Source organism: Chiloscyllium punctatum, chromosome 22, assembly GCF_047496795.1.
Source record: "Chiloscyllium punctatum isolate Juve2018m chromosome 22, sChiPun1.3, whole genome shotgun sequence".
Taxonomy (NCBI): domain Eukaryota; kingdom Metazoa; phylum Chordata; class Chondrichthyes; order Orectolobiformes; family Hemiscylliidae; genus Chiloscyllium; species Chiloscyllium punctatum.
In genome coordinates, this window is record NC_092760.1 from 40,935,570 (window position 1) to 40,956,345 (window position 20,776).

The window sequence follows — 20,776 nt, forward strand, 5'->3', positions numbered from 1 at the left end:
TATGAATAGCTAGAATAAATTATATATATTATGCTTTAAAACTCTCACTCTTTTTATTGATAACATTTGTTTGGTATCATCAATTTGATGCAATTGATTTACAGTTGCTAAGAAGGACAATTTTCAAACTGTTAAACCAAATGAGAAAGAAAGATTTACTGTTCAAAATGCACTAATTCTCTCTAAACAGTAAGAATGCACTGACATTGAAAATAGAATGCAAAGAAAATGAAGCAATCTTTGAATTACACAGAGCCTGGGTTTTGCAAACAGTAAAATATAAACGGAATTATGATGGGAAGTAAGGAATTCCAATTTTGAGACCCTACAGATGATTAGAACAGGAGATATTATGATAATCTTGATCTGAGTGTCTGGATGAATGGAAGAAGAATGTGTAAAATACTAATTTTAAAATGAACAACATTTAGAGGAACAAATATACCAAAATATTGAAGTGACAATGGACAAAATATTGGAGTTCCATTTCAGGTTAGATGAGACTGTGAAGCCAAAACAATTAACAATCAAAAAGTAGTTTTGGTTGGACCCATTGGACAAGAGATGGGAGACATAGAATGGCATTCAAAGATCGTCAATAAACATGTTCTTCTAAGAACCAAAGAAAGAAAATTTACCTTCTCTAGAGGAACATCGGAACAGGAGTAGGACATTCAGCCCTTTGAGCCTGTTCTGCTGTTGAATGAGATCATGACTGACCTGTGGTTTAACTCATATACCTGCCTTTGGCCCATATCCCTTAATATCTTTTCTTGACAAAAATGTATCTCAGATTTAAAATTAACAAATGATCCAGCATTCACTGCTGTTTGTGGAAGAGTGTTTCAAACCTTTATCACCCTTTGTTTTTAAAAGTGCTTCCTAACATGTCTCCCGAATGGTCACACCTTTATTCTGGCACTATGTGTCCTCATTCTTGGATTCCCAACAGTGGTAATAGTTTATCTTTATCTACTCTGTCTTTTCCTATTAATATCTTGAAGACGTCATTGTCAAGAAGGTGTATGGAGTGTTGGCTTTCATTAGTAGGGGGATTGAGTTTAAGAGCCATGAGGTTATGCTGCAACCCTATACTGCCCTGTTAGACCACACTTGGAATCTTATGTTCAGTTCTGGTTGCCTCATTATAGGAAGGATGTGGAAGCTTTAGAGAAGCTGCAAAGGAGATTTATCTGGATGCTGCCTGGACTGGAGGGCAGTTGAGAAAGGTTGAGGGAGTTAAGGCTTTTCTCAATGGAGTGAAGAAGAATGAGAGGTGATCTACTCACAGTATTTCGAGTGAGGTGTACATGATGAGAGGCATGGATAGATTGGATGGCCAGAGACTTTTTCCCAGGGCGGAAATGGCTATTACGAGGGGGCATAATTTTAAGTGATTGGTGGAAGGTTTTGGGGAGATGTCAGAAGTTCTTTATACAGAGTGTGGTGAGCGCGTGGAATGCACTGCCAGCAATGGTAGTAGAGTCAGGTACATTAGGGACATTTAAGTGACTCTTGGATAGGCTCATGGAAGATAGGTCAGTCTGATCTTAGAGTAGGACAAAGGGTCGGCACAACATCAAGGGCCAAAGGGCTTTTAAGGTGCTGTACTGTTCTGTGTTCTATGTTAACCTTCCAAATTCTAGAAAAAAACAGGCCTAATTTGCATAACCTCTTCTCACACATCGATTTTGCAAAGCTACATTGTACTCCCTTCAAGGCCAATATATACTTATTAAGGTCTGGTAAACAGATCTACTCACAGTATTTCAAGTGAGGTCTAAGGGTTTTGTCCCACTGCAATATAACTTCTGCATCCTCATACTTCAATTCTTCTAGAAGCCAGCATTCCATTTGGCTCCTTGATTATTTTCTGTATATCTATCTGTTCATGGTAGTCTAAAGATCTATGCACCTGAACTCCCAAGTCTTTTTGGACATCTATTATTTGTTTCATACCATCTGGGAAGGGGGACCCTAATCTATCCTTTTTCAGTTCAAAATGGATAATCACATGATTGCTTACATTGAACTTCATTTGCCACAGTTTTGCCCATTCATTCAGTCTAAAATTACAAAGAGATATTGATAGACCATCATTCATGCTGTCTACAAAGCTGCCTAACCTTGTGTCATCAGTAAATTTGGATATATGACTTTCTATGTCACTATCCAAGTTGTTAATAGATAATGTGAATAACTGAGGTCCTAACACAGATTCCTTTGGGACGCCACTGGTCACATCTTGCCAATTTGAGTTTCTACCCATTATCCCTACTTGCTGTCACCTGCCACTCAACCAATCTCCTAGCTATGTCAGTAATTTACCCACCATTTTTATGTGAACTTCATTAACTGTCTTCTGGATGTCCATATAAATACCATCTATAGACATTCCCCTGTCCACTACCTTAAGTCACCTCTTCAAAACATTCAATGAGGTTTGGCAGGCATGACCTACCTGTCATGAAGCTATGCTGGCTCTCCCTGTTTAACTGAAAATTTGAGGTATTCAGTTACCCCATTCTTGATTATAGACTCTAACAATTTCCCCAGCACAGATGTCAGGCTAAGCGGTCTGTAATACGCTATCCCTGGTGTTCCTCTTTTATCCTTCTTAGAAAACAAAGTTTCATGTGTAGTTTTCCAAACCAGAGGGATGATTTAAGGAACTCTGAAGGATTACAGTTAGGGTATAGAAGATATCACTACTTCATTTGTTGTGACCACCAGATATGTCCACATGTCCAAAAATGCAAGTTAAAGCAGACTAACAGTTAAGCTTTGGTCTAAACAGCTTAAGAGTTAGTTTAGTATAAGATATTGCTGATGGTTCCTGAGAGATAAAGCGATAAAATTATTAACAATAAATTACAGATATCAAGATTAAGCAAGTATTAAGAAGATGAAAGAATACATAGGAGATGAAAGTCCTAATAAGTCTGAGACCACAATAAGCCTTTGGGAACCCTTGTTCAACTTCCTTATTGTCAAACCAAAAAAGATCCACCAAGTGCACTGTGTTCTGTATTTGGATAATTGGTGTTTTCTTTCTGCAGATATACCTGCAGGATACTCTTTGGAAAAAGAGAGAACGTTCCTTGTCCTTCTTTAGTTCTGTGGTTTCAGGACATTCACACTGCTTGACTTCCCATCAACAGAAGTTTTTTTGTTTTTGCAAACTTTTTCTCTTTGTCCTGAAAGAACCCACCGTTTTAGGGTGGTTCTCAAAGATGCCATGGAATTCTGCACACTGGTTGCTTTTTAGGCAGGACTTTTCCCACAACATTGAAAGCTTAAAATATTATTAATTGTTATTAATATTGTTAATATTGAGTTACCAAGGGCTCCACAGATCAAAAATCAATTGTGCAAAGCACCCAAAATATATCAGCAACCTTATATAAACATTTATGAAATGCCCTTTAAGCTACATTTTCTGTCCATTTTGAGTGATCGGTGCATTCTCATCCGAACTTCCCACTTCGGGCGTGATCTCCCAGAGGTATTACAGCTGAATAAAGGCAACTACAGAGGTGCAAAGGAGGAGCTGGATAGAATTGACTGGGAGAGGATCCGAGCAGGAAAGACAGTGGAACAGCAATGGCAGGAGTTTCTGGGAGTAATTCAGGAGACACAGCAGAGATTCATCCTGAGAGAAAAGAAGCATGGCACAGGGAGGATGAGGCTGACTAGAGAAGTCAAGTATAGCCTAAAAGCAAGAGAAAGCATATAATTTGGCAAAGGGCAGTGGGAAACCAGAGGATTGGGAAGCTTACAAAGACCAACAGAGGGCAACAAAAAAAGAAGTAAGGAGGTTATGAGAGTAATATAAATGAAGACTGTAAGAGTTTCTTCAGATATATAAAGGGCAAAACAGAGGGAAAAGTGGACATTGGGCCACTGGAAAATGATGCTGAAGAGACAGTAGTGGGGAACAAGGAAATGGCTGAAGAAATGAATAATTACTTCGTGTCAGTTTTCACAGTGGAAGAAACAAGTAATATGCCAAAAATTCAAAAATGTGAGGGGGCAGCGCTGAGTATGGTGGCCATCACCAAGGAGAAGGTGCTAAAAAAACCTGAAGGTGGGTAAACCAGATGGACTACACTCCAGAGTTTTAAGGGAGATAGCTGAAGAAATAGCAGAGAAGTTAGTGGCGATCTTTCAGGAAACGCTAGAATCGGGGAGGGTCCTGGAGGACTGGAAAAATCGCTAACGTGACACCTCTGTTTAAAAAGGGAGTATGGCAAAAAATGGAAAATTACAGATTGATTAGCCTAACCTCGGTCGTGGGTAAGATCTTGGAATCCATTGTGAAGGATGAGATTTCTGAATACTTGGAAGTGTATGATAAAATAGGGCAAAGTCAGCATGGTTTGAGCAAGGAAAGGTCATGTCTGACAAATCTGCTAGACTTTTCTGAGGAAGTAACAAGCAGGTTAGACCAAGGACAGCCAAAGAATGTTATCAACCTGGACTTCAAGAAGGCCTTTGACAAGGTATCGCACAGGAGGGTCTTCAATCAGAAAAGGGCCCATGGTGTCAGAAGCAAGATGCTAGCATGCATAGAAGCTTGGCTGTCTGGCAGAAAGTAGAGAATGGGGATAAAAGGATCCTTCTCAGGATGGCAGCTGGTGACAAGTGGTGTTCCGCAAGGCTCAGTGTTGGGACAACAACTTCTCACTTTATACATTAATGATTTAGATGGAGGAACTGAGGGCATTTTGGCTAAGTTTACAGATGATACAAAGATAGATAGAAGGACAGGTAACATTGAGACGGCAGGGTGGCTGCAGAAGGATTTGGACAGGCTAGGGGTGTGGGCAAAGAAGCAACAGATGGAGTACAACATGGAAAAATGTGAAGTCAATCACTTTAGTAGGAAAAATAGAGACATAGACTATTTTGTAAATGGAGAGAAATTTCTGAAGTGAAAAGAGACTTGGGAGTTCTTGTCCAGGATTCTCTTAAGGTAAACTTTCAGGTTGAGTCAGTTGTTAGGAAGGCAAATGCAATGATGGCATTTATTTTGAGAGAAGTTGAATGTAAAAATAGGGATGTACTTCTGAGGCTCTATATGGCTCTGGTCAGATCACATTTGGAATATTGTGCACAGTTGTGGGCCTCATATCTCAGGAAGGATGTATGGGCCCTGGAGTGTGTTCACAGGAGATCCACAAGAATGGTGCCAGAAATACAAAGCTTAACATATAAGGAACATTTGAGGACTCTGGGTTTATACTTGATGAGTTGAGAAGGGGGAGACCTTAGAATAAAGGGAAAACCTTTTAGAACGGAGATAAGGAGAAACTTCTTCAGCCAGAGAGTGATGAATTGACCTAATTCATTGCCACAGAAGGCTGTGGGGGCCAGGTCATTTACTATCCGAGAAATAAGGGGAGACGGCCATTTGACAAGTATTGGGATGTGGTGAGTAATTAAACTTGCTCACGTGACGAGAACAACCAGGCAGATTCAATGAACAAGACGAGAGAGAAGCATCGGTGAAGGATAGAAACCCTCACTCCCCTCCCCAGGGAAAATGTAAGGGAAACCTCTCAATAACTGTAAATATCAAGGAAAACGGGTTAGTTAATCTGCTACATTCATCCTTGGAGGCAAACATCGAATTGTCAGAAATCATAAACAAGTCACCTTTGGAGGAACTCAGGGATGCTATTCAAAACTTCAAATGTCATATATTACAATTTCAAAACAAAACCAATTTGTGGAATGTGAAAGGCTTAAAAGTGCTCAGTTGGTCTCCTGGGTTGTGTGTGTTTTTAAGAAAAGTATTTACTCACAGTAAAGCCTGTAGGAGGCTCCATACACCTTGTGATTGGAACTTTAGATCAACACTTCAAGCGAATGCTGCTCCAGTGCCGGTGCGCCACCCTCAGGCCGGGAGGACTACTGCTGTCCAACCTCTGGTCTCCAGGCAACCAGGAACCACACCGCGGAACAAGACCGGCAGGCGAAACATGGAGAGCTCCCCAGGTAAGGGCACACGTCGCAGGCTGCTGCTGAGAAAGAGGTTTAAGAAGGCTAGAAAAGGCCTCTGATTGTTGGGTAGAGTCCACAATAACGATACAATTCTGTCTACTTTCCTGAAACCTTAATACAAGGTTGGTGAGGTAGGGGAAAGTATTTTGGGGGGACAAATGGGATGGCCTGTAACAAAGTCAGAGTCATAAAGATGTACAACACGGAAACGGTACAACTCGTTCATGCGGACCAGATGTCCTAAATTAATGTAGTCTCACTTGCCAGCGTTTTGTCCATATCCCTCTGAACCCTTTCTATTCATATACAAGTCCAGATGCATTTTAGATGTTGTTTAAAAAATAATCACACAACACCAGGTTAAAGTCCAACAGGTTTATTTGGAAGTACTAGAGTGTTTCAGAGTGTTGCTCCTTCATCAGGTAGCTGTGGAGCAGGATCATAAGACACAGAGTTTATAGCAAAAGATCTGTGGCATGCAACTGAAACGATATATTGAACAAACCTACATTGTTGTTAAGCCTTTCATCTTTTAGAATGGGTTGCAGGTTTCGGTTCATTAATATGTAAATCCCAGAACTTCTTTCCAGTTGCATTCTTGAGACAAGTTAAGGTTTTATATTAAAAAGGTGACAGCTCAGTTAAAAGTGTGAGGTTAGAGTCTGTCTGTATCTCAATCTTGAGTCAGACTGGTTCTATTTCCAAAGTAGGAATTTATAAAATGTTACATGGATTGACTGCTTGTATTGACTACCTGCAGATTGTGTGCTTTTTGAACAAAATAGAATGTATCTGCAATTTTAGATGTTGTAACTGTACCAGTCTCCACCACTTCCTCTGGCAGCTCATCCCATACATACATTACCCTCTGCATGAAAATGTTCCTTAGGTTCCTTTTACCTTTCCCTCTCACCTTAAACCTATACCCTCTAGTTTAGGACTCTCTGACCGTGGGGAAAATTTCTTCTCTATTTACCCTATCCATGCCCCTCATGATTTTATAAACCTCTGTAAGCTCACCCTTCAGTCTCTGATGCTCCAGGGAAAGCAACCCCAGCCTATTCAGCCACTCCCTATAACTCAAACCCACCAACCCTGGCAACATCCTTGTAAATCTTTTCTGAACCATTTCAAGTTTCACAACATCCTTCCTATAGGAGGGAGACCAGAAATACATGCAATACTCCAAAAGTGGCCAAACCAATGTCCTATACAGCTACAACACAACCTCCCAACTCCTATTCTCAATGCACTTATTAATAAGGGCAAAAGTACCAAACACCTTCTTCACTATCCTATTTACCTGTGACTCCACTTTCAAGAAACTACGAACCTGCACTCTGACGTCTCTTTGTTCAGCAACTCTCCCCAGGAATTTTCTATTAAGTGTAAAAGTTCTGCCCTGATTTACCTTTCCAAAGTGCAGCACCTCATATTTATCGAAACTAAACGCAATCTGCCACTTCTTGGACCACTTGATCCATCTAATCAAGATCCCATTGCACTCTGAGGTAACCTTCTTCACTGTCCACTGCACCTCTAATTTTAGTGTCATCTGCAAACTTACAAACCATACCTCCTATGTTCACATCCCAATCAGTTATATAAATTATGAAAAGTAGTGGACCCAGCACCAATCGTTGTGATACTCCACTGGTCACAGGCCCCAGTCTGAAAAGCAGTCCTCCACCACCACCCTCTGTCTTCTACCTTCAAGCCAATTCTGTATTCAAATGGCTAGTTCTCCCTTTATTCCATGTAATCAAACCTTGCTGACCAGTCTACCATGAAGAACCTTGTTGACTGCCTTACTGAAGTCACATCCACTGCTCAGCCCTTACTACTTCAAAAAACTCCAATAAGTTCGTGAGGCATGATTTCCCACACACAAAGCAATGTTAACTATCCCCAACCAGTCCTTGCCTTTCCAAATACATGTAAGTCCTGTCCCTTAGGAGTCCCTCTAACAATTTGCCCACTACCGACGTCAGGCTCACTAGCCTATAGTTCCCTGGCTTTTCCTTACTACCTTTCTTAAATAGTGGCACAACATTAGCCAACACCTCTAGTCTTCTATCACCTCACCTGTGGCTATTGATGCTACAAATATCTCAGGAAGGGACCCAGCAATCTCTTCCCTCATTTCCCACATAGTTCTCGGGTACACATAATCAGGTTCTGGGGATTTATCCACCTACTGTAACAAAACTGTTAAAATAATTCTGCTCAAACTGTCTTAAAAGCAATACTTCTTATTCTTAAATTGTCTCCCAGTACTCATCTCTTCCACAGAGGAAACATTCTCCTGGTATCTACCCTATCAAGTCCCCTCAGGATTTTAGTTGTTTCAATAAGATCACGTCTCATTCTTCTGAACACCGATGAGTATTAGGCTAACCTGTTCAGCCTTTCTTGAAAAGATAACTCATTTATCTTAGGGAATAGTTGTGACCTTATCTGAATTGCTTCTAAAGCAATTATATATTTTTTCAAGTAGAGACTAAAATTGTGCACAGCGCTTCAAATGAGATCTCAATGCCCTGTACAGCTGCAGGAAAACTCCCCAGTTCCTTTCACTTTACAATAAATAACAGCATTACTTTCACCTTCCTAATCATTTGCGATACCTTCAAGTTAATGTTTTGTGATTCATGTACTAAAACACCCAGACTAATCTGTTCCACCAAGTCCTGGAATGACTCTCCATTTAGCGACACATTGCTTTTCTATTTTGCTGTCAAAATGGACAAATTCATATTTACCCATATTATACTACATATGCCTTTTGCACACTCAGTTAACCTGTCTATATTCCTTTGCAGAATGTCCACCTCCTCTTCATAACCTATTTTTCTACCTATGTAGTGTCATTGGCAAACTAAGCTATCACACATTCAATCCCTTCATCCAGATCATTAATATAGATTGTAAATAGTTGATGACTCAGCATTGATACCTGTGGCACTCTGCTAATTACAGTTGGTCAATCTGAAAATGGCCCATTTATCCCTATTCTCTGTGAACTGCTTTCTGTTAGCTAACCAATCTTCTATCCATACGGAGATCCCTAATTTACAGACATCTAATTTATGAATGTTTGCACTTACGAAGGCAATCCCAAGCAGGGATCCAATTTAGAAATGTTTCCTGTACTTATGAATGGCTACTTTGTGTTGCCCTGCTTGTGTTCTGACTTGCATACAAATTATACACAAACCTCTGATGTGGCACTTTATCAAATATCTTTTGGAATTCCAAATACACCACAACCACCTCTATTGTTTGCGAATGTGACTTTGTCAAAAACCTTGAATGGGTTAATTGAAAATTGTTTCCCTTCCACAGAGTCATGTCAACTTGCCTACTAGTGATTTTTTAAAATGCCCTATTGTAACCTATTCAGATAACTGACCTATAGTTTCCCACCTTCTGTATCCTTTCTTGAATAAAGGTGTTTCATTTGCTAGCAGCCTTTGAAAATCTAAGGAAATGACTCACTTTTAGAATCCAACATTAGTTTTAGTTATTTTTCTATTCAAATATTTATAGAAACTCTTACTATCTGTTTTATATTATTAGCTAGCTTTCTTTCATTTTCTGCTATCTGCCTCTTTGTTATCTTTTTAGTCATTCTTTGCCAGTTTTTAAAGTCTGCCAAATGTACTGACCCACTACTAATCTTTGCAGAATCAAACCTGTGGATCCCTGGTGCTGTGAGGCAACAGTGCTAACCACTGAGCCACTATGCTGCCCCCAACCTATAAAGTATCCCCTCAAGGGACTTCACTTTATTTCTTTTTTTTTAACTTTACAGTTTTACACCTTGTCCTTCAAGTTAAAGTTATCTCCTAATCCTGACCCAGATGACCCCAGTGCCTTTTCCTATCTCTCTTTTGTTCAAATATGCCAAATTACCTTCTACATTCAGGTCCCAACTTTGGTCACCTTTTAAGCACGTTGCTGGAATGTCTATCAGGTCGTACATTTTCAACTCTACCTACGTTAACAATTTATCCCTCATTATAAAGTTTTAAAAAAAATCACACACCAGGTTATAGTCCAACAGGTTTATTTGGAAACAATAGCTTTCGGAGCGCTGCTCCTCCATCAGGTAACAACCACCTGACAAAGGAGCAGCGATCCGAAAGCTAGTGCTTCCAAATAAACCTGTTGGACTATAACCTGATGTTGTGTGATTTTTAACTTTGTACACCCCAGTCCAACACTGGCATCTCCAAATCATATCCCTCATTATAGTTTTATGTGTTCAGATGCAGAGCCATTTTTATGTAACATTTTACCATGTCTCACTTTGCTGCTGAAGCACTCTTACGGAGTCATAAAAGTTTTACAGCGCTGGAGGCCATTTGGCCTGTCGTGCCTGCACCAACTCTTCAAATGAGCATAATTTTATAGCACCAGTCTCCTGTTTTTCCTCCCCATGCCCTTGCATATTATTTTCATCCAAATAATCATCCAGTGCCCTCTTGAATGTTTGTATGTTTGTGTCTCTTCCTATCATATTCCGGTATCTTCTTTCATTCAACCTAATGATACCTTGCTGGAGTTTGGACTACCAGTTTATTTCAATAGGTAAATACAACCTGCAGGATGGAACATGCAATTAACAAGTGTTGGCATATGGTTTGAATCACAAATTTTACTGCTAATCTTAAGAAAATTATACATTAAACGCCCTTCCTGAAATCTGGCCATTTTCCTTGGATTTGGAAGGGAGATTGCTTCATCTGAATTTGGAGATGTTTCGACCACAATGAATGGTGCATTCTGAAAGTTACAGTTTCTTCATTGGTTTGAGTCTTTCACTCAGTTATGGGAAATAAGTCACAGAGTCATAGACTTGTATAGCACGGAAACAGACCCCTCGGTCCAACCCGTGCACGCCAACCAGACATTCCAACCCAACTCAACCCAACCCAGTCCCACCCGCCAGCACCCAGCCCACATCCCATCAAACCTCCACCCACTTAGACACCCATCCAGGTGCCCCCCAAATGCTGTGACTGCACCAGCTCCCACCACCACCTATGGCAGCCCACCCCACACATGCACCACCCTCTGAGCGAAAAGATTGCCTCTTAGGTCTCCTTTATATCTCTCCCCTCTCACCATAAACCCATGCCCTCCAGTTCTGGACGCCCCCCCCCCCACCCCAGGGAAAAGATCCTATCCATCTATCCCATCCATGCTCCTCATGATTCCACAAACCTCCACAAGGTCACCCCTCAGCCTCTGACGCTCCAAGATAAATAGCCCCAGCCCACCCAACCTCTCCCCACAGCTCAAACCCTCCAACCCCAACAATATCCCTGCAAATCTCCTCTGAGCCCTTTCAAGTTTCACAACATCTTTCCAATAGGAAGGAGACCAGAATTGCACGCAATATTCCAACAGTGGCCTGACCAATGCTCTGTACAGCCACAACATGATCTCCCAACTCCTGTACTCAATACTCTGACCAATAAAAGAAAGCATACCAAACGCCTTCTTCACTATCCCATCTACCTGCGACTCCACTTTCAAGGAGCTATGTCAGACAGGCAAAGGTGGAAAAACTCCAGGCTCTCTCTGTGCTAGAAAAGAGAGACCAGGGAAAGTCTCCCTGAACAGAAAATACCAGAGCCATAATATCTATAGGTAGTTAATTGATGTGAGTAAAGCCAGATGTTGAGCCTGTAAGAACTTTTGAATGGATTATTTCATTGTTTACTTCCAGCACCACTAATCTAGCCTTGGATGCTGCCTGAACTGCTGTGCTCTTCCAGCACCACTAATCCAGAATCTGGTTTCCAGCATCTGCAGTCATTGTTTTTACCTTGTTGATTTTAACCCTACTGCGAATCCTCTTGCAAGGATGCCTGCCTTGAAGAAGTTTTCCTCCTCTCTCTACAAGAACTGTACAAGAAGTTTTCCTCCTCTTCTCAGGGAGTCCCTCTCCCACTGCAACTCCCAGGTCATTTCCTCTGCCCTGAAGCTCTTCAACTCTATGCTACTTTCTTCCCACCCCCACCCTCCTCGAGCTTATCTCTCCACACTTCAGGCTCACTGCCTTTATTCCTGATGAAGGGCTTTTGCCCAAAACGTCAATTTCGAAGCTCCTTGGATGCTGCCTGAACTGCTGTGCTCTTCCAGCACCACTAATCCAGAATCTGGTTTCCAGCATCTGCAGTCATTGTTTTTACCAATTAACATTGGCAGCCTTAGATTGACATAAACTGATAATATGGGGATTCTTATAGTAGGTTTCTTATCTCTGAGCCAGAAGATCTGGATTCATGTCCTCCTGCCATGGTGATATGTCATAACATACATGAATAGGTGGGTTAAAAAACTCCTTTAAAATTAACAGTGCAGCAGCAGAATAATACATTTGGGTGAATTTTCCTCTGCTTATATTAGTGTACAAATGATCAAAACTTGTATTAATTATCTAACCATATTCTTGTCACATAATTTGCAGGAAATTCAGGAATGCAGCATTGGACAAAGAGAGTGCTTGGAAGGAAGTCTGTCCCATTGTGTAATGCATCATGATGTAATAGTCCCGTCCTTTTCTAATCAGAGATTGACCTGTCGTGAATTTCATATTATGTTAAAAAAATATATTTCGTGCTTTTTACTGTATTTGTTGAACATGTGAAATGTCCATCTGTCGAAGATTCCAAACTTTTCAGGAAACTTAGGTTCATCAAAATTACTTGCTTCACTGCTTATGGCCACATTTCTCACCAATTTCCTTTTAAATCCTGACAGTAACCATGTACTCATTATCAACTAAATAACCCAGCACTCACATTTTGCAATCTTTAACTTTTTGCAGGAGAGCTACAAGTTCTTTCTTAAAGGAAGCTTACATTTGTGTTTAATTTGCACTTTAGGAATAGTCATTCAATTGACAAAATGTCCAGCTGAAAACTGAGTGCAGGATGACCCAACCAAAGGTCACTGGAGTAAGATAACCTAAAAGAACTATTGTTCCTTCATTTTAGTCAGATGCTAAGAAGATACCTTGAGTACTATGCAAATTTTAGGATCCAGTAAGGATGTTTCTAATTTATGGCTTGAAATATGAGCTCCTTCTTTCTTTGACAGGATATGCCATTTACAATCTGTTTTAATTGTTTATTTCCAATTGTCATTTTGCCCTTTTGGGTTTTTTTCCGAAGCACCATTCCCAGACTATACAATCCCAGTGTACTTCGAATTAGCTCTTTATCTGACTTTATTCTCCCTTGTCTGAAGCTTTCAGTTAATGAGTCTCCATGGTATTATCATTTGTTTCGTATTGGGCCAGATGGTCTGATGTTTGAGTGGGTAATCCATAGGGAACTCTTGTTTTTAAATGAACTCCCTATCCTCTCTGGTTCCCGCAGCAAAGGTTTCTTATAGAATAATTATTCTGCCAGGGAAGTGCAAAGGTGTAAACATTGAGTATGGCAGTATCAGATTCTATAGTAATGTTAGTCTCAATTCAATTATCTGCTAAAATTCTCTAGTCTAATTCACACATGAAGAATAATCTCTTGAATAAGATACCAAACAATACTTCGTTAAAAATCACACAACGCCAGGTTATAGTCCAACAGGTTTAATTGGAAGCTCAGTAGCTTTTGGAGGGACCTGATGAAGGAGTGTCGCTCTGAAAGCTAGTGTGCTTCCAATTAAACCTGTTGGACTATAACCTGGTGTTGTGATTTTTAACTTTGTACACGCCAGTCCAACACCGGCATCTCCAAATCAAAACAATACTTCATACAACTAAAGCTAAGGCACACTAAGAGCCAGCACTTTCAAGAGGCAGAGGACTAAAGTTGGGGAAAGGAAAGATGTCATATCTATAGATCCAGTTCTAATGAAGGGCTACTAGACTTGAAATGTTAACTCTGATTTCTTTCCACAGATGCTGCCTGACCTGCTGAGCTTCCCCAGTATTTTATGTTTTATTTCAGGTCTTCAGCCTTCATAATTATTTATTTTATTTGTTACACATCTAAGAGACCTGTTTAACTAATTACTCACCTTCCAGTATTTCTTTTCCTGCGTTACCCTACTCGGCAAAACATGCTCACGAGATCTCAATTCTTCTTCATCAAGGAGTGTTTCCTGACATTAATTCTAAACATATCGTTTTTGAGCTTTATGAATTCACATTTTACATCAGTATTTACTGTGGAAAAGGATATGGAAGATATAGACTGTAGGGAAATAGATGGTGACACATTGCAAAATGTCCATATTACAGAGGAGGAAGTGCTGGATGTCTTGAAAGGCATAAAGGCGGATACATCCCCAGGACTTGATCAGGTGTACCTGAGAACTCTGTGGGAAGCTAGAGAAGTGATTGCTGGGCCTCTTGCTGAGATATTTGTATCATCAGTAGTCACAGGCGAGGTGCCAGAAGACTGGAGGTTGGCAAACGCGGTGCCACTATTTAAGAAGAGTAGTAAGGACCAGCCAGGGAACTATAGACCAGTGAGCCTGGCATAGGTGGTGGGCAAGTTGTTGGAGGGAATCCTGAGGGACTGGATGTACATGCATTTGGAAAGGCAACGACTTATAAGGGATAGTCAACATGGCTTTGTGCATGGGAAATCATGTCTCACAAACTTGATTGAGTTTTTTAAAGAAGTAACAAAGAGGATTGACGATGGCAGAGCAGTAGATGTGATCTCTATGGACTTCAGTAAGGCGTTCGACAAGGTTCCCATGAGAGATTAGCAAGGTTAGATCTCACGGAATACAGGGAGAACTAGCCATTTGAATACAGAACTGGCTCAAAGGTAGAAGACAGAGAATGGTGGTGGAGGGTTGTTTTTCAAACTGAGGCCTGTGACCAGTGGAGTGCCACAAGGATCGGTGCTGGGTCCTGTACTTTTTGTCATTTACATAAATGATTTGTATGTGAGCATAAGAGGTACAGTTAGTAAGTTTGCAGATGACACCAAAATTGGAGGTGTAGTAGACAGCGAAGAGGGCTACCTCAGATTACAACAGGATCTGGACCAGATGGGCCAATGGGCTGAGAAGTGGCAGATAGAGTTTAATTCAGGTAAATGCAAGGTGCTGCATTTTGGGAAAGCAAATCTTAGCAGGACTTATACACTTAATGGTAAGGTCCTAGGGAGTGTTGCTAAACAAAGAGACCTTGGAGTGCAGGTTCATAGCTCCTTGAAAGTGGAGTCGCAGGCAGATAGGATAGTGAAGGAGGTGTTTGGTATGCTTTCTTTTATTGGTCAGAGTATTAAGTACAGGAGTTGGGAGGTCATGTTGCGGCTACTGTTGGAATATTGCGTGCATTTCTGGTCTCCTTTCTGTCGGAAAGATGTTATGAAACTTGAAAGGGTTCAGAAAAGATTTACAAGGATGTTACCAAGGTTGGAGGATTTGAGCTATAGGGAGAGGCTGAACAGGCTGGGGCTGTTTTCACTGGAGCGTCGGAGGCTGAAGAGGTTTACAAAATTATGAGGGGTATGGATATGGTAAATAGACAAAGGCTTTTCCCTGGGGTCGGGGAGTCTAGAACTAGAGGGCATAGGTTTAGGGTGAGAGGGGAAAGATATAAAAGAGACCTAAGGGGCAACATTTTCACACAGAGGGTAGTATGTGTATGGAATGAGCTGCCAGAGGAAGTGGTGGAGGCTGGTACAACTGCAACATTTAAGAGGCATTTGGATGGGTGTATGAATAGGAAGGGTTTGGAGGGATATGGGCTGGGTGCTGGCAGGTGGGACTAGATTGGGTTGGGATATCTGGTCGGCATGGACGGGTTGGACCGAAAGGTCTTTTTTCATGCTGTACATCTCTATGACTCTATTTATGAATTATCTCGTAAGAGTTGCATCACTTTCATTTTTTTGAGATAAAACAAGACAACAATCAATTATGGTTTAACAGTGTTCCACTTACTGTGTCGCTCCACATTGGATTTTTGACATTGTTATTTTCCTTTCATTGTGACAGGCAATGTTGATTCTGTCGATCCACTGTCCAGGACTGGAGAAGAGAGGGAAAACAAAGAAACTGAAAAGCCTGCTGAAGAGGTACAGTGAAACCCAGGCTGTTTCTCCTTGCTTGTTGATTACTTGATTACAAAAAAAATGCACAGACCAGACACAACCAAGCACACGAAGACATTAAATTTCCCTCGTGTATGTAAGCATGGAAATGACATTCTCCTCTTTTTTTTTCTCTCATGGTTCCTATTCTTCGAATAAACTTATTGTTACACCAGCTTCATAAGAGTTGGAAATTTACTAGTACTGTGCCAGTTTTCAAGATCAGTTACATCTTGCAGTGCCCCAAATGTTTCAAACCAATTTTTAATGGGGTTAAGCATTCTCACATTCTGCATGAAATATATCAATAATTCACTGATCTTTTTGTTGATGCTCTCTCCTTTCTATATTTACTTTCTTCTCTTATTGTTGCTGTTCTTACACTTCCTTATCTGTCTGTTTCAAGTTACCTGCTTTGTTTCTCCCCACTTGCTAGCATCCCTGTCATTAGCACATAGTGATTGATCTAATTCTTCTAAACTCTCAAATGAGGCCATTGAAGGGCAGGAATATCTTCAGCAGAAGAAAGAAGGGTCAGAGTTGCTAGTGAGTTGCACATGACAGTAGAAGTTGTATATCCTAGTAATACATAAATTAGAGACAAATGGATGCAGGCTTGTAATCAATAATGGTGGTTCTGTTGATAACGCTGTGTCCTTATGACACCTCAGTATAGAGGTTTCCTGTTCAAAGTTGATCCCGAAGATGAGACTGCTTTATGCAAATTAATTCTGATCAAGATATTTAACTTAAATGAGTCTTCAGTCTGAATGAGACAGTGATGGTGTTAAATAGTTTTTTTTCTGTTTTATTAGAAGGATGCAAGGCCGATAGAAGCAAAGGATTACACACTGTTTGAGACTCTGTGTGACACTGTTCTATCATCACTGGCATTACTGCAAAACAGTATCACTGAGGTATACCCACAATTGTTTGTTCATAGCTCGTTTGTGAAATATATCTCTGAGATTGTCTTTTAATTTCTGTCCTTTATGCAGGGTAATGCAGGGGTACATCTTTTTATGTATATTTTATCCCATTCTCTTCGTTAATGCTAATATCAATCTTGAAATCACCTATTGCTCATCAAACCTCTGGTCTCACTCATATTAGTTATTTCAGCATACCAAGATTTTGACCCTGTAATTTTCTTGATCCATCTGACACTATATTGCTCCACATAATGCATTTAGCTCCACAGCAACTACAAACACTGTCTGTGAATTGCTAGTACTTGGAAAATGTGCTTTTGTACATTTTTATTTAAGTCTTGCAGTGCCGTGCCCCTGTTGAATGGTTTACCGATAATCATTACCTGCATGAAGATTGGCATCGTGTATCAAGAACGGGTGAAATCGTGCACTTTGTTGATGTAGAAGACAAAAAGAAAGATATTTTCATTATAAAGGGCAGTTATTATAAGAATGGAATCGCCAGACTCCATCTCCTGTCATATCTTTGTAATGGTGCTTAATGAGTATCAATTATTCATTGCATCTTGTATCTCTGGTTTTCCAACAGCTTTTGGATTTCAAAGATCAACTGATGAACCATGCCCTTCCAACCAGCCTCCTAGCCCATTTGGTCATCATCACAGGGCGACTTTTCCGCAGGTATTGCAAATATTCGCATAACTGATAAGATCACACTGATTGTACTGTCTCTAACCTAGCTCTCTGTATTCCAAGGACTCAAAATGATACTGATCCTAATTTGTACTAGTTGTCTCCTTGTTCTACAATGTAGAAACCTAAGCTCAGCATTGCATACTACTTATTAATGTGCCTACTTTATTTCCTAATCTGTTGTTTTTCATGTTCCATCTTGGTCTTTCACCCATATTTCTCAATAAAAATGTTAAGAGATCATCAAATAAAGTGTGTGTTCCCTTGAACTTTTTATTCTCTAAGTCTTGGAGTTCTTTTAAAAATTTGGTGTGTAAAGAAAGGGACCCTGTTTGACATGAGCTTTTTACAACAGGACTATTTGAAATTTAGCTTTATGTTCAATTTCTGATTTGCTCTAAGTTAGCTGGTCTCAGATGATGCAACTAATTGGGCACAATAATTAGTTTGAGCAAGGAAGGCTAAAACTTGACCAGGGTTTAAACTCCTTATCACTAAACAGTGAACTTTATGGGACGGTGTATTTGTGTGAACACTAAGTGAGAACAAGATAAGGTGTGGCTGTAACAACGTCAACATTCACTTAACATGGTGAAATTAGGATAATTTACTTGCAGAGTCCAAAATGGATGTGAGGTGGATGAGCTTCCATTTTGCCTCTGTTGTTTGATAAGTGCCATTTTGAAGTATATGATTCATTTCTATTTAAGAGTCTGCCGTCAGTAATATCTGTGCTTAAAATTGGCAGCTGGGATAAAGCTGTTTGCCTGTACACTTTAGCGGGCAATGAGTTCATGTATGCTCCATCCTGCTGCCTCTTTTCTCTATAGCTGTTCTTCTCTGATCTGTTATCTACAGCTTCTGCTTTGCTTCTGGGCACAATAACATCCCAAACATTGAAATCAAAAATTTAATCTGAAATTTTCCAGAAGTCCCTGGTCACAATTTCAGTGCAGATTCAGCCAGACATCATCTTGGAAAGTTAAAGGATCCCTTTAAGAACAGTTGTAAACAGTCCCCATCCAACTATTCCTTGCTATAACTTTTGTGTATACTGTAGAATTGACAAATTGCATACAAATGATTGTTGAAAATGGTATTTGATTTCATAAACAGGCAAAGAACTCACAATTGCATGTATTAAATTGGCATATACAAATTTCAGCATGAGAAACATAAGAGAATGCTTGACATAAACATGGAACAGGTGACTAAGTTTACAGCTCCTGCCTTCAGGACCTTAGTACTCAAATTATTGTCCTTAGTACTTAAATTATTGCTATACGTTGAGAGTTGTCGAGAATGTGGTGCTGGAAACACACAACAGGCCAGGCAGCATCGTAGGAGCAGGAGAATCGATGTTTCAGGCATAAGTCCTTCATCAGGAATGAGGCTTGTGAGTCGGGGCTGTGTGAGAACAAGATAAGCATAAAACCCCAGGTTATAGTCCAACAGGTTTAATCAGAAGCAGTAGCTTCCGGAGATAAAGCATGGCTGTAACATTGAGAGTAGCTCCATATTAATCTCACAAATAACAAGTGGCCATTTGAATAAGTTATTTGAGGTGTCTAACTTCCATAGAACCAACTTTAGATTTTAAAAGTGGAGTGCTTTTTGCACTTTGTTTCCTCTTCATCTTGATGACGCTTGGATAGGTTACTTCTGTAATAGATTCCTCGTTGGAGGCAGGGAGATTAAATTTCTGTGGTTTTGTACCTAAGGTACATTTATTTTCGAGGTGAAAACAGAAGAAAATAGTAGTGACCAGTGACACTGAGTCCCTGTTCACTTTGCATACTTCCACCAAGAGTGGAGTGGCATGTTTTTGTCTCCTACCTCATATCCGTCCTTACTGGAAATCTTACTTTAAGACCCTGTTTAAGGATTGATTGGACAATCTGACAATGGTTCTGTAACTAAATTTGAATCATAAAAGAGATCATTATTGTTTTAAAACTGGGTAGACGTGATGGACAAAAGAGGCAACATGCCAACTGAATTACTGCTGCTGCAGGATCAACAGGCATACAGAAAACAGTTGATCTTCCATCCCCATTCTGACCCAGCTGTCTGTTCAGGGAAGAGACTATCTGAATGAAATGTAAGGTCAGTCCATATGTCCTGAACCTCAAGATGATGACAGACTCAGACTTAATCAGGTACAGCACATTTCAGTTGAGCTCTTCCTGATATTTAACAGGGAGTCATTGAAGGAAAATGGTCCCAACAACCTTTTCTTTAATCGTGCACAAAATGTGGATATTACTGGCTTGCAAAAATTGTGGCCCTTGAGAAGGTGGTGGTGAATTGCAGTCTGTGGTGTAGGTAGACCAATATGCCATTGGCAAGGGAATTGTAGGATTTTAACCCAGAGACATTGAAGGAACAGCAATAACTTGCCAAGTCAGTATACTGCCCTTCTAAATGGTAGTGCACATGGGTTTAAAAGGTACTATTTAAGAACCTTGGTGAATTTCTGCTGTGCATTTTGTAGATGGTACACATTGTTGATACCGAGCATTAGCATTTTGAGGGACTAACTGTTTCTGCTCAACTTATCGAGGTTGTCTGTGTGTAATGGATGCAGGTAACTTTTTTATCACTGCTTATACTCTCATTTGAAGTGAGAGGTATTTCAAAAATGTCCTACATCAAAATCTATTTTAACAGTATATGTCGAGACTTCTACATTTGTCCAGCTCCTTGCATGCTTGCTGAAATCAAGACTCATCACGCTGATCAATTCAAGTGAATTTTCATTCTAATGAAAAGTGTAAAACTGATAATAGGGAATTAACTGCTCTTTCTATGCACTGTATAATTTTTCTTTATATTACAATCAATAGAAATTAAAAATTTAATGATGTAAAACAGATGGGCCACCTGCTACTGCTTATTTTCCATCTATCGATAGAAGATAAAATTCACATCTTTCTTTACCAGAACTTCAAAACTGTTTTTTCTCACCTTCAATCTTTTCTTTATCATACAATCAACAATCCTCAGGTAGTATTACCTACTTTTTGAATTACCTAATTTTCATTATTGCCTTACTAAGGTTTTTTTGAT

The 20,776-nt window shown here is 40.0% G+C and overlaps 1 protein-coding gene across 1 annotated transcript in view; it reads left to right on the top strand.

Moving 5' to 3' along the window:
- The first annotated feature begins 5,849 nt into the window (after positions 1-5,849).
- LOC140493557 (uncharacterized) overlaps positions 5,850-20,776 on the top strand; it is a 61,892-nt gene continuing 46,965 nt past the window's right edge. The window contains exons 1-4 of the mRNA XM_072592113.1: positions 5,850-6,000; positions 15,988-16,067; positions 16,898-16,999; positions 17,604-17,695. Coding sequence (XP_072448214.1) covers positions 5,985-6,000; positions 15,988-16,067; positions 16,898-16,999; positions 17,604-17,695 — 290 coding nt within the window. The 5' untranslated portion in view covers positions 5,850-5,984. The remainder of the gene's footprint in view (positions 6,001-15,987; positions 16,068-16,897; positions 17,000-17,603; positions 17,696-20,776) is intronic.